This window comes from Nicotiana sylvestris, chromosome 1 (genome assembly GCF_000393655.2).
Source record: "Nicotiana sylvestris chromosome 1, ASM39365v2, whole genome shotgun sequence".
In the NCBI taxonomy this organism is placed as follows: Eukaryota; Viridiplantae; Streptophyta; class Magnoliopsida; order Solanales; family Solanaceae; genus Nicotiana; species Nicotiana sylvestris.
Genome location: NC_091057.1, coordinates 167,664,260 through 167,691,295, shown reverse-complemented (window position 1 = coordinate 167,691,295; position 27,036 = coordinate 167,664,260). Strand labels below are relative to the sequence as shown.

General features: G+C 36.9%; 2 protein-coding genes across 2 annotated transcripts; one reads left to right on the top strand and one right to left on the bottom strand.

Annotated features, from left to right (window-relative positions):
* Window positions 1-2,250: 2,250 nt before the first annotated feature.
* On the top strand, window positions 2,251-13,840 carry LOC104244771 (methionine aminopeptidase 1A). Its single transcript, XM_070170905.1, has 17 exons — window positions 2,251-2,376; window positions 2,488-2,566; window positions 3,761-3,811; window positions 4,408-4,584; window positions 6,108-6,183; window positions 6,431-6,478; window positions 6,584-6,628; window positions 8,025-8,124; window positions 8,658-8,709; window positions 8,801-8,842; window positions 9,134-9,195; window positions 9,284-9,382; window positions 9,862-9,935; window positions 10,061-10,130; window positions 10,391-10,456; window positions 10,542-10,630; window positions 13,522-13,840. Exons 2-17 carry the CDS (start codon window positions 2,505-2,507, stop codon window positions 13,597-13,599), a joined length of 1,191 nt encoding a protein of 396 aa, XP_070027006.1. The 5' UTR covers window positions 2,251-2,376; window positions 2,488-2,504; the 3' UTR covers window positions 13,600-13,840.
* An 842-nt stretch (window positions 13,841-14,682) lies between these two features.
* LOC104231384 (tubulin-folding cofactor D) lies at window positions 14,683-27,036 on the bottom strand. The gene is made up of 17 exons (XM_009784374.2): window positions 26,743-27,036; window positions 25,627-26,174; window positions 24,794-24,896; window positions 24,064-24,240; window positions 23,078-23,263; window positions 22,363-22,479; window positions 22,076-22,180; window positions 20,817-20,987; window positions 20,514-20,729; window positions 19,632-19,830; window positions 18,050-18,255; window positions 17,746-17,970; window positions 17,089-17,655; window positions 16,744-17,004; window positions 15,990-16,034; window positions 15,598-15,783; window positions 14,683-15,485 (listed from the first exon to the last, which is right to left on the bottom strand). Exons 1-17 carry the CDS (start codon window positions 26,926-26,928, stop codon window positions 15,198-15,200), a joined length of 3,786 nt encoding a protein of 1,261 aa, XP_009782676.1. The 5' UTR covers window positions 26,929-27,036; the 3' UTR covers window positions 14,683-15,197.

The following is a 27,036-nucleotide window of genomic DNA, read 5'->3' as shown; positions in this document are numbered from 1 at the left end:
TTTGGACATATGTAGAGAAAGTTATGGCCAAAATACAAAGATCTGTCACTGCAAAACACAAGTAGTGTTGTGCGGCCGCAGTTGATTTTGTGCGGTTCACACAGGGCATCTGAGGGCAGTATATTTAAACGAGCTTTTCAGTTATTTTTCATTTTTCAAAACCCCAAAAACATAAGAGGCGATTTTTCAAACAACTTTTCTTCTCCAAATCACTTGTAAGTCGTTTTAAACTAGTTTTCTTTAATTAACATGATTTCAACTTCAAATCAATGATTTTCATGGGAGAAATTGAGTGTTTTGGGTAGAACCTAGTTTTTTTTAAAAAAAATAGGGATTTGGACCTCGATTTGAGGTCCGATTTTAAAATAAATTATATATTTGAGTTCGTGGGGAATGTGTAATCAGGTTTTGACCACGTGGGCTCGTGAGCGATTTTGACTTTTTGGGTAAAACTTTAGAAAACTCATTTTCATGCATTCAAATTGATTCACTTAGCGTTTATTGATGTAATTAAGTAACTTGTGGCTAGATACAAGCGAATTGCGCGGTGGAATCAAGGGGTAAAGCTATAGTTGAATCGTGAATTGTGTTTGTGGCATCGAGGTAAGTGTTCGGTCTAACCTTAGCTTGAGGGATTAGGAGTTGAGTCCTATTTGCTAATTGTTTCTTGTTGAGTACGACGTATAGGCATGGTGACGAGTATCTATACGTTGGTGTCGAGCATGACCGTGAGTCCTAAATTGATACTTGTTGTATTCTTAAATGATACTATGAATGCTATAGTGGGTGAATTCTTGATAATGAGTAAAGACTTAAGTTTATTTTCGTGGAAGATACTTATGATTGAGAAATGATAATAATTGAGATGAGTAGGAGTTGAGTTAAAATTGGTTATAGCTGATTCTCCCTTGTCGGGACGTATATACTTGTACTGTTGAATTTTCTTGCCGGGATAAAGTAGTTTATTGTTGACCTCTTGCCCGGACTGTTATTATGATCACTGTTGACTGTATATTTGGGATGGGTTGCGCGCCGCAACATTATTATATATATTTATGGATCGGGTTGCACGCCACAATAGATATTATATTGGATCGGGTTGCATGCCGCAACAATTATATATGTGGATCGGGTTGCACACCGCAACAATATTAAATGATAAGGGATCGGGTTGCGCGCCACAACAGTATTATTATTGTATTGTTGCAGATATTGAATTGTCCTTTCATATCTTATTAAGTTGCTGTTGGATTTGATATGTTCCCCGAAGCATGTACCCCCTCCCATTTAAACTGCTTATTCCTATTTATTTTTCGCCGTATGTTATATAACTGCACAGGTTTATCTGGAGTCCGATCCTAGCCTCGTCACTACCTCGCCGGGGTTAGGCCAGACACTTACCAACAGATGGGGTCGGTTGTGCTGATGCTACACTCTACACTCTGTGCAGATATCGGAGCAGCACTTGGTTAGCAGCAGTAGGGTAGCCAGCCTTCAGTCCAATGAGATTCCGAGGTTGCCCTGCAAGCGTCCGCAGGCCCGACGTCTCCTCTATCTTTTATTATGTTCTGTTATCATTTGTATCTGAGATAGACAGTGATCTTTCTTTCAGACATTTGTATGTAGTAATCATAGTTAGTCCGTGAATGTTGTGACACCAGTTTCTGGATAGGGCATATGTTGATTTCCGTATTATTTTGGTTTATTTTGTCTAAGTCTTCCGCTTAATCTCATATTCCACTGTTATTTAAATGTTTATCACTTGTTAATATAAGTTGTAAGAAGGATTAAAACAAAAGAGTTAAAGATTCCTAATTTCGTGGCTTGCCTAGCTTCTACGAGTAGGCGCCATCACGACTCCCGAGGGTGGAAAAATTCGGGCCGTGACAGATTATTTTGCCATAAATATGAATTATTATTTTGCTTCCTGACTATTTTCAGGATCTAATTACACCGACAAGAATGATATCAAAAAAGAAAAATAGAATAAATGGTTAATTTTTTTCATGTAGTTAATATCCAATGATTATCTATATTTACTGAAAAAATGTAAATTTAAGATTATTTACATATAATTTAAATAACTTAAATATTTGACATAATTAGTATTCGGGCATCCGCATGGATAGTAATACTAGTATAATTTTATGGTAAGGATATATTTCCAAATTTGACAAAAAATTACTTTTGGCCTGTACAACCTTGGCCAAAGAGGCTCTAAATTTGACCTTATTTTATACAGAGCACCTCAAACCATTATTCTTCTTTTTATTTTCTTTTTGTTTTCCGGTCCTTTTTCGGCTGAACCCTAAACTGAAAAACCCCAGTTGCCATTTTCCTCTCCCTTGCAAGAAACACCCACAACCATATTCAAAGGTCAGCTTTCCCCAGCTCTAAAGATTCAATCTTTCTAACCCTATACCCTTTTTATTTTTAGGTTTTTTCTTATCGATGATGTGGTGATTAATAATGATCTGTACTGTGTAGAAATATTGAAAGAATCCATGGCAGAAGTGGGTGAAGCTACTTTATGTTGTGCTCAATGTGGCAAGCCCGCTCATCTTCAGTAGGTTTCCCCTCTTTTTAATTTTTTATTCTTTTTTCAATTGTAAAAAAGATGTTTTTGTAATTTTCTTTGTTGAATTTGATTGCTTGGGTGGCTTTGATACAAATATATGCTTTATGATATTCAACTGAGTTTGAGGTTATGCATATTGCTTACTTATGTGTTCGGATTTTAAGACTTAAAGATTAATTTTTAAGAGTTAAGTGGATTTTTTTAAAGGGGTCAAGATGAAAGAAAAATATTCTAATTCCAGTAGGTGGAACATGGTAGTTTTTGTCTTATGAGTTGAAGATGAAACTGGGGACTGCTGTTCAGAGTTTAGATGATGAAAGGGATTAGAGCTGGATCGTAGCGTGTCAACTTCATTTCTGTGAGAACAAAAAAGCTGACTGGAAATTGTTACCATTGGCTAATATATCTGATTACAAATAAAAATTGTGCTAGGGGATTTTTGTGTCCTTACTGTAAAAATCAATGTTGCAGTTCGAGTATAGTTTCTGTTGTTGGCAAAGGTAGTATAATGCGTGATGTGTGGTAAACTCAAGTCACAAGTTTGGATCCTGGCTAACGAAACAAGTCTGGTATCTAAGTGGTGATAAAGACTAGAGGGCGGGCCCATTATCCTATGAGTTTAAAGCTGGAATTGGCGGATTTCTTGGTTCTCAAAGGTAAACAAGGTTCTACTGTGGTTTAAAGCTGAGTGGCTGAAAATTCTGAAGATGTCTGGATATAATAGAGTATTTCATTTGAAATAGGGGAGATGGATATTCTGAAATATTCCTTATTATCGTGTAAAAAAGATAAGGGAACAAGTAATTCTGATGCTGGTGTCTCCATTCTATATTTTGGTCATTTTATTTGTATTTGGTGGAGTCCTCATTCCTTGCCTCGTTCCGTTTTCTTGCTGTGTTACCATGTATAAGTAATATTTTTACTGATTCTCATAGATCATATAGAATTCCATTTTACGTAGTGTATCTGTAAGGATATCAGAAACTTACTTTTGGGTACCTTTGTTCATCCTTGGAGTTTGAAATTTAATGCATCCAATACCTGTTGGCAATTGCTACGGGTGATCTTTCATTTGGTTTTGTAGTTATACTGCCAATAGTTGGCCTTACAGTGATGTTAATTTCACAGAAGAGTTTCTGTACTCGGATTTCTCTGCTAATTTATTTTCCCTACTATTCGAAGGTGTCCCAAGTGTGTGGAGTTAAAACTTCCTCGTGAAGGAGCTGCTTTCTGGTTTGTAGCTATGACCATTCTCTTTCTGAACTATCTTCTCCTTTTTTTCATTATCGAGCTAAAGCTTAATTTTGGGGTTACTGATATGTATAACTTCTATCATAGCTGAAACCATCAATCTGTGGTTTTTTTTTTGGTAACAGCTGGTACATAGGATGTACAAGTTTGGTAAGAGAGGGATAGCACCTGCTGCTTGTTAAAGATTTGATGTGTGTATAACCTCTGCACCTTTAATGCTATATTTGCAGAGCGTTTTGTGATAGGACTATTCGGCACATTGTTAAGATGGATTGCCTATCTGCATAAGTTGTTCAATGTCAAAAACTTAGGTTTCAGTGGTGGAAACTGGAATAATTAAAGGATATTATAAGAATATAACATTGCAGCTAATAAACAAAATATAAGGTGCAACTATCTGTCTGAGAGACCACTGTAAAGTGGAATTTGGAAAGTTATCTACTGCTGTGTGCTGTGACTGTGAGCCAAAAAATAGAAGGCTACTGAAATGAGGATCTCTTTCGATAAAAATAGTTAAATTTATCTTCTCCGGCCATTAGCTTGATACTTTGGTTTTAATGCAAGATGCTTCCTGTCAGCACGCAGGATTGTTTCAAGGCATCTTGGGGCTCTCACAAGTCTGTCCACTTGAAGGCAAAGTTATCTTCTCTGGCAACTGAAACTTCAGGAGCAGCCTCACTTAGCGATGGTTGGCTATATTGCTTGAGGAAAGGACAGGCTCGAACACCCAAACTTCCGCATTTTGACTGGGCTGGGTATGTTTGATATGGTTATTACTCTTAGCTGATGTAATTTTTACTTACCTCTCTGATGTTACTTTTTGAGGATTGCCATGGTTTCTCTTCAATTAGAAAAGGTAGAAGTTAGAACAGCACATTTGTTTGTATAATGGACTACTTTTAATTTGATCTCAGCTAGTTTGTGATGAAACTAAAACTGGCTGGCATAGTCTATTTTGGAGTCAGTGTTTTGCTTTCCTCCTCTACTTGTTTGGATGCTTTTTCTGCTTGTCCTTAACCTCGTTGAGTTATGGAATGCATATTCGACTGACATTTAGTCCAGCTGTAGTTTCTTAGACTTGCTTGCTCTGGCGTGGAGAATCACTGAAAGGTCTTGACAAGTTTCTAATGAAACTGAATAGGCTAGCGTAGTCTATTTTGAGTCACTGTGTTCCTCCTCCTAGTCCTAAAATACGCTAGCATAGTTTTTTCTAATGAAGAGTCTTAACGTAACTGGATTAATGAAGTCGTCTTTGCTTATTTCATGCTCAAATTATGTAAACCTTATTTTATGCGTTTGGACATAGATTTGATTGAAACTTGTGTTGAAAAATAATTTTTGAAAGTTGAAGTTGTGTTTGAACTTTTTTTTCACAAAGATCATATTTCATAAACAAACAATATTCAATTTTTTTTTTTGAAAAAATGAAGCCAAAATCTATAGCCAAACGGGAGCTATATATCTTTCTGCAATTCTCACTGCCTTTTCTCTTAAACCTTTCTTAAAAAAAATATTCAAACCTTATTTTTGCTGCCAAAAAACACATGGTGTTATAAACCTAAGCGGCTATCCAAACAGCTACATGCATTACTAGGAGTACTTGTTATGAAGAGTAAATAAACTTTTGATTTCTCTGTACTTTTTAAAATGATTTTCTTTTGGAACCAAAAGTCAACCAGAACTTATTATTTGCACTAATATTGGAGTAAGTGCGAAGGGTTGCTTGTTTTCAGCAGTAAGTTGATGTCAAAGCATCCAATACCTTGTGTCTTTGGGAGGGATTATTCAGTACCTCGTGTTTTGAAGATGAATTATCCAACTTTCTTTTCTAGGATTCCGATGTTAAAGATGAAAAGTTTTCTAAGCTTCTTTGCATATATTCTTATCTTTACTCGTTTTCTTTTTGTTTGAAGCTTTTGATAGCTGAAATAGTGAGATAACTAGATAAGTAAACTGGAGTTTTAGTTTCTTAGTTCCAACAAAAAGTATTTAGCTTTACTTAGTTTCCTAGCATACTCTGCTCCTCTGTTATATACAAAAAAGTTAGTTTCCTTTTCATCTTTCAGTTTCCCTTTCATCTTTCTGCTCCTTTTGAACATAGCTCTTGCTGTAATACACTGCTGCAAGGATGACACATTCACTCCTTTTTTTTTTCTTTTCCCCCTTTTTCTCTTATTTTCCTACAAAGTTGCTGCTAATGTTTGTTGTCTAAAATCCTTATAAAAATAAAATAAAAATATGTTTGTTGTCTAAAACCTATGGTGCTGACTTCTTTCAGGACGCTAAGGCCCTATCCAATATCAAAAAAGCGTGTTGTACCTGTTCATATTGATCAACCTGATTGGGCAGATGATGTGAGTCATTTTATCTTATTTCTGTATATTCCAAGCACTAGTTAGTCATACGCACACACAGATACACACATGCTGCATATTTTTGCCATCTCTTGTGGAGCTGGATAGCTAAAGATGTTGACAATTGCTTCTATTAATTTGCTTTCCATAAGGAGCTTATGTGCCTAATATTGCACGTTTTTCTCGTTCTGAAGATTGATGATAGAAGATATATTATGTCATATATTTTGTTTGTCTTATTTTGTAGGGTATCCCAAAAATTGAACCCAATAGTGACTTACAGCACGTCGTTGAGGTACTATTTATGTTTAGTGATGATTTGCAGTTATACTAGATGTTTGTGCGTTAACATATTAAATTTTTGCTCACACCACCTGCTTCTTCTCTAAACTTTTTGAAGATCAAAACTCCAGAGCTGATTGCGAGGATGAGAGAAACATGCCGAGTAAGTATTGTCAGCTTATGTTTTTTGATTATGTTCTACCAATAAATTATCTTCTTAATTAGTCTTTTCATAAATCAATATTTCATTCTCTTTAAAGCATAGCCATTTGTTATCAATAGCTATACCATGCATTTGCCTGTCCTTTATTAAATACCACACACTAGTCTTTTTCTAAGTACCTTCCGTTACTTCATCACCAATGTCTCAGGACAGTAAATGAGTTGTGAAGTTAATATGTATATATCTTGGTGGTTAATGATTCTTGCCATTGTTTAGACTATTGAGGTGGTTTAGAAAGAAACTTCTAAGGGACTTTAGGGAATGTGTGATGTCACAGTTAAGATTCTAGCGACTAAAAGGGGAGGAAAATAACACAGAGGGAATATGTGAATGGAGAATTGATTTACGCACACCAGCAAGAAAAAATGCATAAACTGTGCAGTGTAATTTTTTAGTAATGCATGCAATTGCTTCCTGAAGCCTTATGTGAGATCTGCGTGAGATTGAAGCCTTAGAAGGGATGCGTTCACATATATTTTAGAGATCAGAAAGAAACCAAGTTAGGAAGACTTGTCTAAGGTGCTTTATACTGAAGCATTAGATTTCCTTCTATGACAGGATACTTTCAAGCTATGATAGGTTAAGTTTTGATGGATTACCAATAACTGGGATCAAGCCCCTGAGTGTATTTCTAATGACTTTGGCTTTCTCCTTTCTGCAGCGGTGCTTTTAGATAGTAGCTTTTGATTGGGTTTATAAGAACCTATGGGGCATGGGTTTTCCAGAACAGATAACTGACATCAATGATTACAGAAAGTGACGTATTTGTATATCCATCATCTATCGTCTAATAATTGAGAGCACTCAATTCAATCACATTCCAAGCGAAAACGGGAGTGGTTACACTCTCTTGTGGAAGCACACAATTATCTTGATGCTTGCTAAAAGCATTATTAGGCTAGAACTGATAGTTGTCCCACTAACAGTAAACCAGGTGCACCAACCTCATTTACAGAATTCTTATATTTCATTCCATTTACTTATACTACTATCCTCAATCGGCTGAGTAACGGATGGTTAGTGTTCCTAAGGTTATAAAGTTTCCACGCCGTGCAGCTTTGGCAAAGAACCATGGTCTAAGCATGTTCACTGGTTCTTCACCAGTCTTTAGGATTTTGTGTGTGAGAGTCTTAATGCACAATTGTTTTTATTATCTTCAAGACCCAATGTTTCACCAGAACAACGATTCGTATAATATCTGTGCTTCTTACTCTCAGTTAATGATTCTAAGCTTTCTTGGTTGAGAGATGGCGAGGGACAAATATTTGGCAATACTTTGCTCTTTCAGCTTTATTGTATTTCTTGAAGTACTTGTTTATTCATATCCTACCTTCAGATAGCAAGGGAAGTTTTGGATGCAGCAGCTCGTATTATTCGACCTGGCGTGACTACTGATGAAATTGATGCAGTGGTGCATGAGGCTACTGTTGCCGCTGGTATGCTGATAGGGGTCTTATCATTTTAATCACTTCTAATAGTTGCATATTTTGGTTGTGGAGGCCATTCCCAACTTGTTAGATTTTATTAGATGTCATGCTTTATTCAAGTTTCTGTTAAAGCACAAGCACTTATTTCCTCTCGACTTACACATAGTCTCCTTTTTCGTGCATATTACATACTATGATTCACTGGTACTGTTTTTTTTAGTACTTGGTAGAAGGTGATGTTTCCTTTGCTCCCCAAATTGATACTTGACATGATCTAAGCTCCTAGTTCCAAAAAATAAAAAATAAAAAAGTTTTCCTGGGTTCATATGACACTTATACCTTGTGCTTGTATTTTAGTATGCTGCTCTTTGCTAAGTTAGATTGTAGGCAAATCATCCTAGCTGAAGTTTGTTGGCTTCATATTTTATCTATAACAGCGCTTAGCAAATCCTGTTCTTAAAAAAATTGATCTATATTGGATCACCTGTTCTTCTAATATGTGGAGCTGCTGTTTTAACTCTTTTTTTGGGTGGCATATGCAGGAGCATATCCATCTCCATTGAATTATCATTTTTTCCCCAAGTCATGCTGCACGTAGGTACTTTATCTTGTAAATGTTCTTTATGCACTGTGTATGCAGGTCCAATAATTTACTGAAAGATGGAATTCTGTCTGCTTGTTGCAGGTCAGTCAATGAAGTTATCTGCCATGGGATTCCAGATGCAAGGTTGGTCTTACATTCGCAAATGAAACTAGTTCTCATTGTTCATTTCAAAAAGGGTGTCATACCACTTTGTTTTTGGGTAAGGAAGAGAGGACTGTGTTATTACCAAGTTTCCTTTTTCTGAAAGCTTAATCATGAAACTACTGATGAGGACTGCGTCTCAGCTCTTTCCTTGGTTGATGTCATCATGGCATGTGTTTACTACATGCGTGGTTTTGATTAGAGGAGAAGGATGTATTTTTCTGATTTTTTTTGTTTAGGCTGTGTGTCATTTGTCACTTGTTATTGTTTCAGGAAATTAGAGGATGGTGATATTGTAAATGTTGATGTTACTGTATATTACAAAGGGGTTCATGGTAAACCATTTCTTACCATTGATCTATTTGGTAATGTTTTCACTTCTTGCAGATTTGATATTTAATTAGTGCACTGCTGATTATGCAGGTGATCTGAATGAAACCTTCTTTGTTGGTAATGTTGATGAAGCATCTCAACGGTTAGTCCAGTGCACATATGAGTGTTTGGAGAAAGCAATATCAATTGGTAGGTTGCATTACTGTATGTTATGCCTTGAATACTTGACATATCATAGGCTTTACCGTTCTATGAAGATCAAACTTAATGCCTTTTGATTCCTGAAGTAAAAGGTCTTGAAAGACAGAGTCCAATAGTTTGCAAAAACAAATAGAGTAAGTATTACTAGTCAATTAGGCTTGTTAAATATGCTCTTTACCCTTTTATTCTTTGCTATTTGATCAGTTGTTTGCTCTTTGGATCTGTCCATAGCACCTTTTCCCTTTTGCTTGCATCTGCTCTGTATATATATACCTAAGTCTCGAATGGTCTTGCTGAGAATTTTCTGTTCCATATGCTCTTAAAGAGTTAGGGAAGTGAAATTAATCTGTAAGCGTGTGCTAATAAAACATGTTGCCTTGTGGGAGAATGTTTCAGTTCATCTTGGCTTAAAGCGTTGATCAAAACTCCAGGTGTCTCACTTCTTTCATTATGCCATTTCTTTGCAGTTAAGCCTGGGGTACGGTTTCGAGAAATTGGGGAGGTCATCAATCGACATGCTTCAATGTCTGGCTTATCTGTGGTAAGATAAAACAAAAGTTAGTTTGCCTAAACTACCCTATCAGGTAGATTAGTGAGGCTCAGTTTTTGTTGGAAGGTGACATGTTTTGCATGTTGTCATTTTCTTCTTGTAAACTGGGGTGACAGGTGAAGTCATATTGTGGTCATGGCATTGGAGAACTTTTCCATTGCGCACCTAATATTCCACATTATTCAAGTATCCTCAACAACTTGTATTTAAAATTCTATGATTTATCAAAAAAAAGTTGTCTTTTACCATTTAAATCTTTGTTCTGTCACGTGAAATGTAAATGCATCAAATATTTCCTGCAGCTTCTAGCACAATGATGACTGTTGTATCGATTTAACGTAATATTTTCAAATATTGTCCAATTAGTACCTCTGAGATTGTGGTAATCGAAGTTGATCTTGCTTTACTACTGGTAGCTTTCTCTTTGGTTACCTTAACCTGATCAGGAAATAAAGCAGTTGGCGTGATGAAAGCTGGCCAAACTTTTACAATTGAACCCATGATTAATGCTGGTAAATTCTCTTCAGTGCTAAAGTTATTACTTACTGTTCGATATGAAATCTCTTTTCCTTAATGTCTCGATTAATTCTACTTAAGGTGTTTGGCGTGATCGGATGTGGCCTGATGGATGGACTGCTGTGACAGCAGACGGGAAACGAAGTGCTCAGTTTGAACACACCCTCCTGGTATTACTTTATAATCCTTTTTGGTATCTGAATGATTTAATGGTAGCCCTTCTTTATTGTATGCTGTTTCAGATTGAATTGAGATACTTGGCTTGATGAATTGGTTTGTTGTGGCTGAGCACCGTATTTAACTGGAGAAATTTTTCTCGGATCTATTTTTCTATTACACATTGGTAAAATATAAAACTGGACCCAATGATATCCAATATATTTGCTACATGAAGCCATGATATGAAAGAAACACTGTAAAATCTACACTTCTGCATCTCAAATCATGGAGAGTTAAACAATTCACAATGTATTGACTCCCATGAAAGCAACATATCATGAGCCATAAGGTCAACAATAACAACAAATCCCACAAATGGGGTCTGGGGAGGGCAGTGTGTATGTAGACCTTACCCCTACCTTGAGTAGGGATGGCAAATGGGGCGGGGCGGGGCAGGGCAAGCCTTGACCCGCTAAAATTTTGACCCGCCCTGCCCTGCCCCGCCCCATTTAGCCTTTTGTCAAAATTTTGCCCTGCCCCGCCCCCGCCCTGCCCCGTTTAGACTCTTTTTTATTTTTTTCTCTTTATTTTTATTTTGCAATATGCTTTTAATTTCTTTTACCTTTTCAACTAACTATTGAAACATTTAAAATATTGTTTAGTTGTTTATGCATATTGATTGAATAAAATATAGTTTTTATCAATATTGTATAATGTATAAAAAATGGGCCATTGGACTTGTCCAATTTAAAGATTGACAAAGCTATGTTTATTTTGCAGTTTGGTTCATTATTTGGAGTTGCATAATTGATTTGAGAAGTATTTTAAATAAAATAATAATTTTCTTTACAAACTTCAAATTTTCCCCCAAGTAAAATTCACGTGGAGCAGCACTTAAATACTCTTTTTTAAACTTCAACCAAATAAATTTGAATTCTGATAAAAAAAATCTACACGTATGTGTTGTAGTTCTTGTGAAAATTGAGAAACCTACAAGAGGTCATTTGGTTAATGGGTTGTTGTCCTCTAATACACTGCTTATTGCCCTATCCCTGCCCTGCCCCATTAACTATTTTTAGAAAATGTGTTTTGACCCGCCCCGCCCTGCCTTGCCCCATTAAGACTTTGCCCTGCCCCGCCCCATTAAGATTTTGCCCTGCCCCGCCCTGCCCCACCCCATTTGCCATCCCTAACCTTGAGGGCAGAGAGATTGTTTCCGATAGACCTCCGGCTCAAGGAAAGAACATAAGCTCAGCCTTGTTTTTTTTTTTTTGGGGGGGGGGGGTGGGGGGCTCTGATGTTTCTGTAGCCTATAGCTTCTTTTGTAAAGGATTCTTTTAGGAGGTTTGCAGTTGGTCAGTTTAGGTTAAATTCAGTTCGGCTTTTCAGTTGGTAGGTAGGCAAATCAATTACCCAACCTAAATAGGTTTGAATTTTTTTTTTTTTGCCTTTTTCTATATAGGTTCAGTTTTCAGTTCCTGTCTCAAATTATAAAATCTTCCTTTAGTTTTGTAGAAATTAATTGTCATACTCTTGCTAATCATAATTATCGTACAATATCCAAAAGATAAAACCAGAATAAGTCTTGGAGAAAGAACTAGAAAAAGATAAATAAATAGAACTTCATAGGTTTTCGGTTTTAGCTTTTTCTTTTTCCAACTTAAACAAACAAATAAAATACCCTAGTTTTGAGAAATGAAAATGGTAACTGACTGAAATTTTGAAAACCCGAACAAAAGAAAATAAAATGGAAATTTCAGTTAGTTTGGATCTATTCTGTTAAAACTAAATAAAGCACACTCCTTCCTTCTAAGGAGAGGATACTTGGGTTGACTTTTTGATGAAATCCAAGTGCTCCTACCCTAAGATGATGAAGAAAAATGCAAAAAGTAGAATGACAGTCTCCACAAATGTGTCCCACATAAGAACTGTTAATGAGCAGAGTCGTGGTTAAATTCGGCTTGTCTGAATAATGGTTTGACCAATGGCTCTTCAAACTCAATGTGAGAGCGCAGCAAGCTTGTGTGTGAATCTTAGTACTGAAGCCTTTTAACTAATAAATCCCAAGCAATTGGAAATTTTCAAATTCTAGTCACCACCCAGGATAGACTAATAGATCAGATGTGAAGGAAAGGATTGTCAGAGCTAATTAGTGGATACTATGGTGTTCCGGCCAACTTGTGCGGCCCTCGACTAATGTATCAGACACTTGATACCTCTCACTAGCACAAGTTTCGGGTAGGTTCATCAAAGTCTTGAGCAGAGTGCTGACATATCCACCCGGGTACTTGTCCCAACTCTGCGCCACAAGGTTTAGGCAAATTGAAAGAATTCATCTTGTGTCGCTTCTGTTGGGATTTGAACTTTGGTTCCAAGATTGTTACTGTAGCTCTTCAACCGCTAGGCCAACCCCTTGGGGGCCAAAAAAGTTGTCAGATTTAAAGTGAAATTAATCAGAATCAAACTTTTCACCACCAGATTAGAGAATTATGAGACATTTACTGGTCTTCTAGTATGACAAAGGAAACAATAAGATCAATCAAATAGAAAATTTCCCAAAGTAACATCAATATTAGTATGTCTGCACTTGAAATTATCAACTAGAAAAGACTGAAATGTTTCTTACTTGTATACAAGAATCTGGGATCAAGAGGTGAGAACTGAGAAGAATGCCGGAATAATCTTTATCAAGGCTATTTCTATCTAGAAACACTAAAGTTTATGTTGCTGAACGTCAATGAAGCAGAACCAAGCTTGGTAGAACTATTGGATTTTTTTCTGTGTCTCGCTATCAGAAAACATTCATATATGCACGCTAGTTAAAGATATCAGAGAATTACTTTAGTAATTTTGCTTCATTCGGGTTGATTGATGTGTGTTTCTGGTGATGGATAATTTGTAGGTCACAGAGGCTGGAGTTGAAGTACTCACAGCACGCCTGCCGACATCTCCCAAGGTGTTCCCTTGGCTGAGTTCTTGATTCGTGGTTTGCATTCTTTTGGTGCAGCATTTAGCGCAATTGAGGATCCACCCAGGCATCAAAAATTTCAGTGACGAGTTGGTCTATTTATGTGTCAAATGTATTTTTTAATTGGCTGGCTTTTGAAATTTTGGTCTTAAAGGTCGTCTAGTTTGTAGACTGAGAATCATAGAGTAAACTGGATGAACGAATCAGTCTTTTCTCGAGTCAAATGCTATAATGAAGCTGAAGCTTTTGGATATCTGATTTCGTATTTGATCAAGCTCTATCTAAGGGGCTTGCTCGGTTTGCCGTTAAGAAAAAAAAATTCCATTATATAACGTTTTGTATAATTAATATAATGTTCGTATTTTGGTATAAAACTTTTAATTACTAAGTGGATTCTATATAATGAAAATGTTTGGTTTTTATAGAGCTCTTCATAACAATGATCGGCTTTGGGTATAAAATTTTGCATTACTAGTAACATCACAGCGTATGCGGGAATCTTTTGTATTACCCTATGGGGAATAAATGTGAAACAAATATAGGTGTATTAGGCAATACTTGGCTACGAGCAAGTAAAAGGCTCAAAATATTTTCAAAGTTGATCCCTTTGATATTGCAACTTCTAATACAATATTTCATATATAATTAATTTGTTGTGTGCGAGTCTTCGTATGATGATTCATTACAAAACAATCATTATATTATGATTACTATTAATAATCATCATATAATAGTTTATAATTCTTGCATAACTAGTCTTGAACCAAATGACACCTAAAGTTTCCGTTGAAGAAATTTTGAGTTAATACCAACTGTCCATATCTTAAGGTTGCTAAACTTTTAGGTGGAGAGTTCTTAATGCAGATCAGCCTATCAATGTTAGGACCGATTTGACAGTAATGGTAAATTAATTAATTCTTATGTGTACTTTGATTTCTTTCAATTTCCATATGGTGGAACTTATTTATCCATATGGTAAGATTGGCCACGCATAGGATAGCGTTGCCTTTCTAAGATTCCAAGCAATACACTGGACAGTGCCACTCTCCATTAAATATACCTTGATTTTTGGAAAATGACATTGTATAGCCGCTGTAAAAATAATAGTTGTCTAATATATATATATAAAATATGTATAACATTCTGTATGTTGTATACAAAAATTATACACAAATTTTATACACTTTCGGCTACCAAATGTAAATAAATTCTGACGCGGGCTAAAAATGATAATACCCTTTGATTTTTCCCTAATCAGAAGGATACACCTTTAGGACATCATTCAGTTCTTGTTAAGGAAAATGGTTAAACTAGACCCTTCTTAGTTGAAAGAAATGGTTGAAATGGACTTCTGTGACCAACGTAGGTATCAGCATGGCCCTTCCCTCCTCGAGTACTATCAAAAATTGTTTACACCACATCACATAATGTAGGTCAAACTATAAATTGAGATTAACTACATTAATTACCACGCTTAGGTGATAATATTGCATGCAGAATATTACGGTGATGTTTACCACGCATCTGGCAAGCATTTAGTCCTACTTGACAACACTCCACTTTTGAACCATTACTATAGGCACTCTTTCTCGAAATGTAAAACAAGGAAACTAAAACCCAGCTGATCCAACAAGTGAAGAGTATGATGCATTTTCGTCACTGATGCGTCCCTGTTCAACAACTTTGTGGGCTGTTCCAACATTTGTTTCCATAAACGTCCCAATGTCTAGGTTGCACGTCGTGCAGAACTCTAATCTCTTCTGTTTTGCTTCTGCAAAATCACCGTCCCAGCAAGTTTCGGAGATAATTTCAAGTGCTTTCTCTAGTTTGTCTTCTGGTACAAGAGCCCCATTTTGTTGGAGCGCAAAATAAACTTGATCAGCACTGGCTCTTCTTATCTGCAAAAATAGTTGAAAACAATTGTTGAGAAGACGTTCAGTTCATTGTGGCATGCTCTTAATCTATTTATTCACCAATCTTAAGTTTCACTATGCAACTGCTTTGTGCTACCTTTGGAAATCGGTAGGTGAGGAAAGGTAGTAAATGACAGAATGCCTGGATATTGATGGGCTCTGATACTGATGAAATATATCCAAGTATCTCAATTCCAGCATACAGCTTGTAGAAATCTTTTGATCCTTTCAACTCTATACTAAGAGCTTCTAAAACGCCGGCACAAAATACTACAGTCTGGGCCTGTTAAAAGATATGTGTGAGATAGAGAAAGAGAGAGAGATGAGTATAGGCACATCATCCGTGCAGCCCCAAGCAAACAGCGATAAGCACAACTTGGTTTGTGCAGAATAAACACAGTATACACCAGAGCAAAGGGAAGATACCAGCTACATGAAATACTAGATATTTAAAATAAAAAGAAAAAACCTAGTGGAAAGTAGACTAACCTCTATGTTTAAGAATACCTTTTTGCTGAATAGGATCTCAATTGTCTGAAATAAAACAAAAAAGGTAAACACATCAGTGTCAGATAACATGTTCCACATTGTTGCATAAGAGCTTCCAAAATGGTTTAGCATTATCCTGAGTTATTCCATCCATTGCCTTGAAGTTTTGGGTTGGAAGCTCAGATTATTTCACATGGTATTAGAACCAAAGCCATTCCTAATGTTGGGCCACAGATGTTTTGTTACTCTTCGCTCCAATCGTCCAGTCCTAGACTTAGACGTATATGTAGTACTTCTCATATGTCTCTTCTTGTGATTGAGTTAGGCCCAAGGTCCATTTTCTTAACATGTAATTAGAGCCTAGGTTTGGTAAGTTTGTTTTCTCAATTATCTTCTTACTATATATTCTATCACTCTAAGTCCCTCTCTCTCTAAGCAAATTGAGCCATTAATTCTGCTCAACGCCTGATTTTCAGCCTGTTGAACCTACCTCAGGTTTCAACCAATAAAAAGAAAGATAAAGGTCCAGGATACTGCATAGACAGACAAAAATGTAAATTCTCCAGATTTCTGCAATAAAATTTTATGATTACGTCTATAGCCTACTGCCAATGCCAAAAAAAAGAAGAAGAAACAGTTGCTTGCATAAATCATAACAAGAGAATTCTAGAAAGATGAACACATTGTGATCTACAATTTAAGGAAAGGGTCGATAATCATCTTTAGCAGTAATAAAACTTGAAGTTGAATTTACCTTCAAAGTGGGTGCTATGACTCTGTCACAATTTTTGTACGTTTGAAGAACCCAAAGAATGTCATTAGAAAGATTGTACTCTCTAGAACCATTTACATTTTCATCTGTTGACTGAAGAAATTCAAGCAAAGCACTGACTGATGCCTTTGTCAATGAATCTTGCAAGCCACCGATGGAAATAACCAACCCCGATATCACATATTTGCTATAGCAACTGATACCAAGCAACTGAAGAAAACGAGGAAATGAGTAAGTAGGTACCTGCAGGATCACATAGAAAGGCTTCTTTGTCAGATAACAAAATTTATAGCAACCAAAACAGAAGGCAAGCAAATTTTGACCTACCCCCCATTTCAGATCTGCGTCGTCAGGAACAATCTGTTCTAGTCTCTCTCGATAAGGTATAAATGGTACAAAAATTGATTTATTATGCAAAATCCTTCGAAGAGCCTTTGCAGCTAACTCTCTTAATTTATCCATCTTCTCCACTGCTTGCTTAACAATGCCTCCAACTAAACAGGTTGCCACATTTTCATCAAAGATTAATTTCATCTGGTTAGCACTATCTTTCTCATCGAATTGAGAAACAGATCCAAGTTCCATTTTCTCCGACTTGCTTGAGAAGCCCTTGAGTTCTCTCTTGCATAGAATGTATGTGCATCTCTCAAGGCCATCTATGGCAGCTTCACGAACCCAAGAACCAATGTCACCTCTGTTATCTACAGAGTAATCATCCAAAGCTTTAAATAGAGTCTGCATAACCTCATTCTTAATAAAAACATACAGAGATCTGCATTCTTCTGCAGAGAATAGATGAGAATATTCTTCTGACTCGGTCAAAATTTCACACACTGATACAAGTGCTTTGACAGAGTTGACCCGTGCTTCAGCATCTCTGTCTTCAGGTTTAGCCTATACAGTATAAAGTGTTTAATCATTCAAGATAATTTGCAGCTTAGTTCCTCATCAGCAACAGACAAAACAGAAGATGCACTTCTTTACCTCAATTTCACAAGCAGCACAAAGCTTCCGAAGTATATCCTTCCATCCTTTAGCTAGAAACTTATATGGCAAAACACCAAGCGCAAGTGAAGATCCTCGTCTAGCAGCCACATTAGGATCAGTCAATTGCTCAAGGTATCCTGATGTAATGGTATTGATGCCTTTACTTTCCGAAGCCACAAGGTAAGCAGGAAAGAACCTTTTCAAGGCTGCAACCGCAGCCCCCTACAAACACACTAGTGAATCAGGCAATTCACTAAAAGGAAGCTAATCAACAGGAAACTGACAAAGTCACAAGATAAACCTGTATCTGGGAATTAGGATGTCTCAAATTCTCATGGAGTGTATCAAGCAGACTCCGCTTTATTTTATCTGTCAATTGGACAAGAGCTAAAGAAATGCACTCAATGAAACGGGAAACAGCAGAACGCATTATTTCTCCACCCTTTCCACGATATAGCCTTGCTTTCTCAATTCCTGGAACCACACCAGCAACTTGATTCTGCAGATCTGTAACAAAAAGATTGAGAGAGATCACACAATTTAAAAAGGACTCGTGGTAATTCAAAAATTTAAAAGACACCCACGTGGTGATTTTATATGTAACAGTAAAACTATGAAAAAAGAGGACTGCGTGTCTTAGAATGTACTTCCCCTTCCAAATTCATTGTCATCTTGGCTTTCCCGCAATAATCCACTTTTCTAAAAACTGAACAAGAATACATCTGTTGCTCTTTAATTATTATGTGTCATTTCTGGGTATTACATAATACAGAAGTATACTGTGCCCCACATTTACACTTAATGAAGACAATAGCTCGCTTCTCTACTATCGCACTTAACAAAAGTAGCTATCCCCCCCCCCTCCCCCAATAATATTCTTCTGATAACCCCAGATAATCAATTGGGATATAGGGAAAATAGGTCGACAAAAAGAAAACAAGCACTAATGGGGAGCAAACAGCTATGACAAGAAGTTAGCCCCAAATAGTCCACTTTGAATTCATGATTTCATACACAAAAGAACAGTAGGGAAAAAACATTTCCCCTACATGTATGGACACATAACACCAAAAGCATGTGGAATATACGTACATGTAGTAATTGTTTCTCTTTTTGAACTTAATTTACTTTCTAATGCAGTATAGTTCTAGACTTTCAATAATGATGTATGAGCAAATCTTGCTTTCTGGTAAAATGCAGAACTATATAACTCATCAAGAGAGAACAAGGAAAGCTTAGAAAGAAAAGAACTCAAAAAAAAAATACTTACTAGCATCGCAATACATTTATACAAAACTTCTACCCCGAGCACACGCAATGGAACCGTAGACAGTCAAGTGAAATCCAATCCACGAAATAATTTGATCTATGGACAGCATCATTGTGGTAAAGGTCGTAATGCCAGAGGAATCATTACCGCAAGGCATAGAGGGGGAGGTCATAAGCGTCTATACCGTAAAATCGATTTTCGACGGAATGAAAAAGACATATATGGTAGAATCGTAACCATAGAATACGACCCTAATCGAAATGCATACATTTGTCTCATACACTATGGGGATGGTGAGAAGAGATATATTTTACATCCCAGAGGGGCTATAATTGGAGATACCATTGTTTCTGGTACAGAAGTTCCTATAAAAATGGGAAATGCCCTACCTTTGAGTGCGGTTTGAACTATTGATTTACGTAATTGGAAATAACCAATTAGGTTTACGACGAAACCTAGAAATCGATCACTGATCCAATTTGAGTACCTCTGCTTATGAATGAACTAAAGAAAAAAATGCATTGAAGACCTAAATCTGAAACTAGTAAGAACCAGCTTGAACTTTGACCTCAGTCAAATACTAAGAGTTTGAAGTTGAAAAGGAGATACCAACCTGGGGAAAGAACATAGTCACACTCATGAAGAGCCAATATAACTTCCCCAATAGCTAAAGTTGCACCATGACGCATGCACAAATCAGAAGACAATGTGCAAGGCAATAATTTTCCCACAACAGTACTAGCAAAATGTCCCGGATCATACTTAGCAAGAGAAGAAAGAGCATTTGCAGCAAGCTCTCTCAAACTTTTGTCCTATATTCCAACAATAGGTAACGAATTAACAGAACCCACCAATAATATAACTAATAAGTGAAAGCAAATGAAGTAATTAATGCACAAACAAAGAAGTTAAGTACATTGGCCAGCTGGTACGATATTAGCAGGGTCTTAGTTCTCAGATTTGGACTGCTGTGGATGCATGTCTTAAGTTAAATTGGAGGAGGAAACTAGAGAAATTACAGAAAGAAGATGAATTACACATTTGTGCTAAACGACCCAGTAGTTTGCATTACTTAAGGCACCACCTTTATTTTCCCAATCCAAAAGATCCTTAAAAAACAACCTTCTCTGTCAAGTATCTTTTCTGAACACTGTAATTTCGCTGACACGTCACACATCCTTTTCTAAGGAATCAGGAGCAAAAAATTATGTTCTCAAACATAAAACAATTAAACCAGAAAATGATATTTGTACACAAATTCCCATCATAATTCTATTCATATTCCTTCTATCCTATTTCAGTTCCATGCTGTGAGTCTGTGACCAAATTTGTAACAGTACTCTTTTTGCTAAGACCACTAAAAGAAACTTTGGTTTGGAAGCAGCTATTTGTATTATGCATCTTCCCATACCACACTCAAGCAGACCAATAAATATTTTACAAAAGAAGTGCTTTATATGAGTTGAAGCAAGGAACCAAGCAAATATAAACATACCCAGTGACAGATCTTGCTGTTCAGAAGCTCATCAACAAAAGGATAAAGATAGCCATCATATTGAGCAATGTAGACAGCAACATGAAGATAAGAGTTTATACGTGACGAAAGCGCAAAGAAATCAGCTGCATTCACTATATCGATACCATAAGGAAAATTTCCTTGTCGTCCAACATTCTCTTGAAAAGCAGCAGCTGCTGCTCTTCTACAATTAACCTGGGAAATAATACCAATGTTTCATCATTTCAATTGGAGGAAGAAGCACCTTGACTGGGTAAGGAATGACCCCTGTGTTTTTGGTACCTCACGGTCATAGCATGCCACAGTGAGAAGGTGTGGAGCAAGCTGTTCAAGTACGCTTTTCATATCTGCATGGTAATATGCACGGCCAAATGCCCAACAAACATAAGCAGCAGCATCACGTACATGAGATCCAATGCTATGTGGACCCCTTCGAATGTCATAATGTAATGCCTGCCGAAACAAACTTTCCCTCGTTATTAGGGGGACAAAATCCAGCTTCAACGAGCCAAAAGTTTAGTGAGTGGATAATCCGAGACAAGTGCAATCCATTATCCTGAACAAGGTAGTCTGGATTGGATATGTTTCAGTAACTCATTCAAACCAAACAAAGAATATATCGTTATCCGTGCATACTCATTAGTAAACATCAAAAGAGCATGATTTGTGTGCTGGAAGCTAAGGATTGGATGATGATATAGAAAATCTAAAAGACTTGTGATTTGAAGGCGAAAAGTATATGTGCATAAGTACGCAACTCGAGACACAGAAAAACACATGAAAATACAATAATGACATCTAAAAAAATAATTTAAATTGGATCCATAAGCACACAGCAGTCAGCACATATGAGTCCTATGGGAATCTGTGGTTCTGGTTGCCTACAGTTTTCAGCCACCAAACTCTTCATGGGTAAACAAAGGCCCTTTCCTCTCTCTCGTGTATGGAAGTAGGCAGCAGGTCTTATCTGTTGTATTTCTGCAAGAAGAAAGAATGTCTTCTTTTTAAATCCCAGCAGCGGCGAAAGCCCCAATTAATCTGCCTAGGCATTGGTAGATGGTTACCCGGTAGTCGTGGTGGTGAGAGATAGCAGCCTAGCAAGTATTCGGTGGAGTAGTCGAGGTGCATGCAAGTTGTACTGGACCCCCACCTTTATAATAAAAAAACGTTTTCTGCAACAGAAGTTGAAGCAACAAATATGATAAAGGATTCTTAATATAATGTTTCCCTTGAATACTAAAATGTGTTACTACAAAATCCCGAGCGACCTATAGATTTGCCAGAGAGAACTAGAGCAGCAATCCAGCAAAATGGAGTGGAGCAAGTCGACTATGAGTTGCCTGCTTTCTTAACCAATAACTTTTACTTGAAGGCACGGAAAGAGGGAGAAAGATTGAAAATGACGAAGCAAACTGTGTATCACTAGCAACTTCATACTTTTTGGAGAAAATTAATAGCTCAATCACAAAGTTCCACATATATGGAGTTAAGGAGAGATCAGAATTACTAGGAATAAAAGTAGGACGTTCAGTAAAGATAACCTTTATAACAACAGGCACAACTTTGTGAAAACTAACAGGTAACAGCAATCCTCTACGTGCCAATTCAGCCATCGCCAAACAACCACCATGCCATGAGCCATCTCCCTGCAACAGTAGAATACTTAATTATGATCCAACCCGAACGAACAAAAAAGAAACTTGAAGTGCAAGAGGAACTATTAGCATTGCCGGATGTATCTCCTTAATCAATATTCTGTATGCGGATATAGCGGCTATCTCATAAGATAATAGAAGATCAACTGTCGAGAAACAACTGGGCAACACACCTCGCTAGGCGAAAAGAGCTCCAGAACAGATGAAAGGACTTCATCTGAAAGCAAGTAAGTTAACCGTGAAGTAACACGGCCAATACCTTTTGCAGCAGACCAACGCACAACGGTGTCCTGTAGTACCGTTATAAGATCTCTAAGATGAGAAAGTTGCAATGAAAATAATAAATAGTGAAAATGTGTTAGATGAAAGGAAGTCCTGCAACAGTAATATGTTGAAACAGAATCAAATTTTGCTTGCATGAGGATACATATACCTGTTTTTAAAATAGTAACTACAGATGAATGCAAAATGAGATCGATTGGCCTGAAAAGAGGTAAATAAATGTTCCAGTGTCTGTTCCACAATGTGAGTGGCACTAAAAGCTCCTAAAAGACATAAGGAACTGACACTTTTGACAAGCCGAAATCCCCCTCCTTTCACACACCAAGACACAACCTTAGCATCAAGATATCAAGTTTTCAAATGCACCAGCTCAAAAATAGAGAGAAGAACATACGTGGATATTGAACTTAAACTAATCAAACTTCAACAAAAGAATCGTGGACTTCTTACTCAATGAGGAGGAAGTGAAGGAGGATTTCTTTTTTAAGAAAAGACATCCAAGGAAAACTGCTATCAACTTGAATTTGTATAGGGTCTTGCACCATATACGTAAAGAACGAGGACAGCCAGATCAGTACATAATGGAAGCTCACCCTTTAGACATACCGTGTCACGCAATCCTGACAGTAATAATTCAATAATCTCTTCTATTATATCAGGGACATCTATATCTTCTTCCTGACAGTTTGGGTCTTGATAGAAGTATGAAGGATCATTGTTTCTAGCGTCATTGAATTGGTCCTTTTTTATTCCATTGGCAGTAATATTCCCTCCAAGTGTGCTGGTTCTTCCCTACATGAAAAAAGCAAGTAATATCACCAACTATTTCTTTCCACATTCCATGGTGAGTAGATCAGTACAGAAGTATTTCCAGTGGAATACCAAAATGAGCAGGAATGAGAAACAAAGACGAATATCCAGCAATCGAATAGAGAGAAGGAGCTGACAAATAGGTTGGTCTTAACTTTGGTAGACATCAGACTACTGTATTCTTTTTTCTTTTCTTTTCTTTTTGTCAAATGAAAGAGAAATATTGACAAGGATATAGAAGATAAAGAATGGAGGACAATGTTCAAAATCAAATAAAGATCAGCAGGGAAACATAAAGAAAATAGGACGCTCCTAACGGATAACTACAAAGACCCTAATCTCCTTATTCCCCATAAAGCGCCACAATTTTTTTACTCCCTCCGCTTCAATTTATAAGACACACTTTCCTTATTAGTCCGTTCCAAAAAGAATGACATATTTCTATTTTTGGAAACAATTTAACTTTAAACTTTTCATTTTACCCGTAATGAGAAGCTTCTATAGCTACACAAATGTCATGGTCCCACAAAGCTTTTGCCCCTTAAGTTTTTAGGACCACATGTTTCAAAAGTCTTCTTTTTTTCTTAAACTTTGTGCCTAGTCAAACTACATCCTCTAAATTGAAACGGAGGGAGTATTAGAAAGTAGGACAACTTGTTCCCAATGATGATCCTGAACGTAGTTGCTATTTAAATGCACAAAATATTCAACCAGAGTAACCATCAGTTTATAACTTGAAAGAAACACGTAAGCTACATATTTTGCATGATTAGCTATCTAACCACATATCGCCATGCTGGATACCGTGGAGGGAGACAGATAATCCCAATCCTTTGAGTTAGCTTCACAAGGTACTTGCGAAGTAAAGGACTCCGAGATGCAGTGTTGGACTTTAGCAGCGCTGATGCGTCATTCCAAACACCAGGAACCACACTGAGCAGCAGTTTAGGGCTTCCATTCTGCACTTAGAGGAAAAAATACAGTGCTTAAAAATACTCATATTGAACAAGACTGCAAGATTACCAAATAAAACAGGTTACATAACATATTGAACAATAGTACCACTCCATAGTGAGTACAGCCAAAATGAGCTGTCTACATCATTAAAGATGTTAGACTGCATCTGATGATTGATCTGTCTTTTCTATTCAACAACAGGTCTCTAATCATGACACCAGAAGATATATCCGAAAGTTATTTAAACTTAAACCTGGCATTTACTTGATAAAATCCAAATTGAATGTTCCAACCCTGTCCATTTCTTTAAAAAACTGACTGTCAATACACTCTCTGTCTCAGAAAATTCTCAAAAGAAATTGCTCCTGGAAGAGCACCTATAAGGATTTCATGGTCTGAAGGGCAAGGCATGAAAGATGAATGCAGTTTATTCGAATTTGAGTATCAGAGGAATGTATACGTTCTAAAGTAGGAACGAATACTTGCAAATTTCTAGCAATCATACATAAAGTAAGAAAGTACTCCAAAAGAGGACACAAAGAAAAAAAGGCGAACCTTGAAAATAGCAGATAGTGCTTCAACTGCACCCAATAACTGGAAATGATTGACAACCTCATTTGAAAGACATGTCATAACTTCATGTGTCCAATCCACAAAGCTGAAAACAAAATTGCAGGAAACCAAATATGAATATGGCTAAAGAACTTTGAAACACTTAAATAATTCCCTAAGGAGGTCATCAAGGGCTTTGGTTGAATGGTAAGAATGTAGCATGGAATGTGTGGATTGGGCGCACATCTTAAGTTGAACCCTGACACTGACACGAAGGCTGATATTTAAGGGGGATCAGGACAGAGGGGCAGGCTCATCCTTCCCCGAGTTTCAGACCTTCGGGCCAGCTATGAGCTAACTCACATGGGAACTCTCGGTTATAAAGAAAATTCCCTAAGGAGCACAAAAATATCAACATCCTTACTTTTCTCAGATCTTCAATCTTAAAAGATTTTTATTCTTGTGCTGTTCAAAGAAATAATATTCATGTTCAATACAGAGAAAAATAAAACAGAATGCTTAGCAGGCATCTATGACAATTTGCATCCTTAAGGACATGCATTTCATTTGCTGATCAGGCATAGCAGTGAATTGGATGTGTCACATAACAAGCAAAGTGAAATGCAGTAAATGCCACTCTAGCACGTATCTCTTCATTCACATTAACCAACATCACTGTGGATGCATGAGAATGACCAGAGCATTCATCTACTTTTATGTTTACTTTTTTCCTTTGTTTGTGTGTGGGTTGTTGGGGGGGGGGGGGTAATTTAATCAACTTGGCTGTAAGATTTCAAATCATCGTGTTATAAATGGAAAAGATTTGGCAGTTGGACCTGGTAAAAGCCTTTGTCATATCAGGACGTGTTAGAAGCCTTGAAAGCAGCAAGCCAGCTATGGTTCGCATAGGACCTGCACTTGAAAGGAAGTCCTTAGAGAATTCTAAGATTCTTAGTACAAGTGGAGGTGGCTCATCACTTCCAGTGTAGTTATTATCTGCAACACTAGTATCCACAGAAGATATATCAAACGGGATCAATACAAGAATGTAAAGCCATAATAGCATCACGCATTTAGCCTCCATCTCTCCAGTACTTTCTTGTCTTAATGATGTTACAGCTTGTGTATTATGGCATTTCTCCAGGAGAGATACTGCAAGCTCCAGGTCAGAGACCTGATGAGGGAAGAACTTGACAACAGCCTTGTAGCCACAAACCGTCACCAAAGAATAGATTATGATGCATATAGGCTTGATTACTTCAAGAATTTCTTCCGAGGCAGCACCCAGTTTGACAGCTTTTGAACGGACAATGGACATGAGAGGGGAAACCATACTCTCGAGGTAAGGCTCAAGTAATTGACCTTGCTCCTGATATTTGTCCATCTGCAAATCATATATGTTTAATAGTCGAACAAAGAATTACAGCTTGTTTGGATGGTTGTTACCTATTGTATTGTATCGTATTGTTACTTCAAATACAATGTTTGTTTTGATTGTTGCTTAAATTTTATTGTATCATTTGTTGTTAGTAATATTGCAAGTTTATTTTTCATATTGTTGGTGTGTGATATCATGAAATGACGGCAAACGATACAATCTATCCAAACATTATATTCAACAAACAATACAATACAATACAGTACAATATAGTACAATACAATACGATGCATTATGAAATGACATGTAACAATAATCCAAACAAGCTGTTAAAGTATTACCCAAAGAAAAAAAAGATGGAGTAACTATTATAAAAATTCCACTAGTTGTAAGCAATTGCTGTTTTGAAAGCGAAACTCAAGTACACTATTAAGGTTTTTGGGCTTGGCCTCATCAGAATTTACTCACCGAAGTTATATTTTAATGGTATATCCAATTACAGATATAGCATTGAACTAATAGTTATGCAGTTTAAACAGAGGAAAGAAATGATAGAGAGATAGAGAGAGAGTACGATAGATCGGATCTTATGCACAGAAGAGATATCGGAGACACGGCCATTGGAAATAATATTGTCGAGGAGTGATTTGACAAGCTTCCATTCCTGAAGGAAATATCTCTGCACAACGCTCTCTTTAGAATCGTGTTCATCGTCTAATTCAACTTTGCTTACTGCCTCCATTTTCAATTCTTCCTCCATCTTTGAGCCTTTCTTCTACTTCGCTAACCCCAACAGAGACGCAGAGAAACACTTCGACGATTTGATTAATTTGATTTGATTTTGCCGCTGGTATTTGGTATTTGCCGG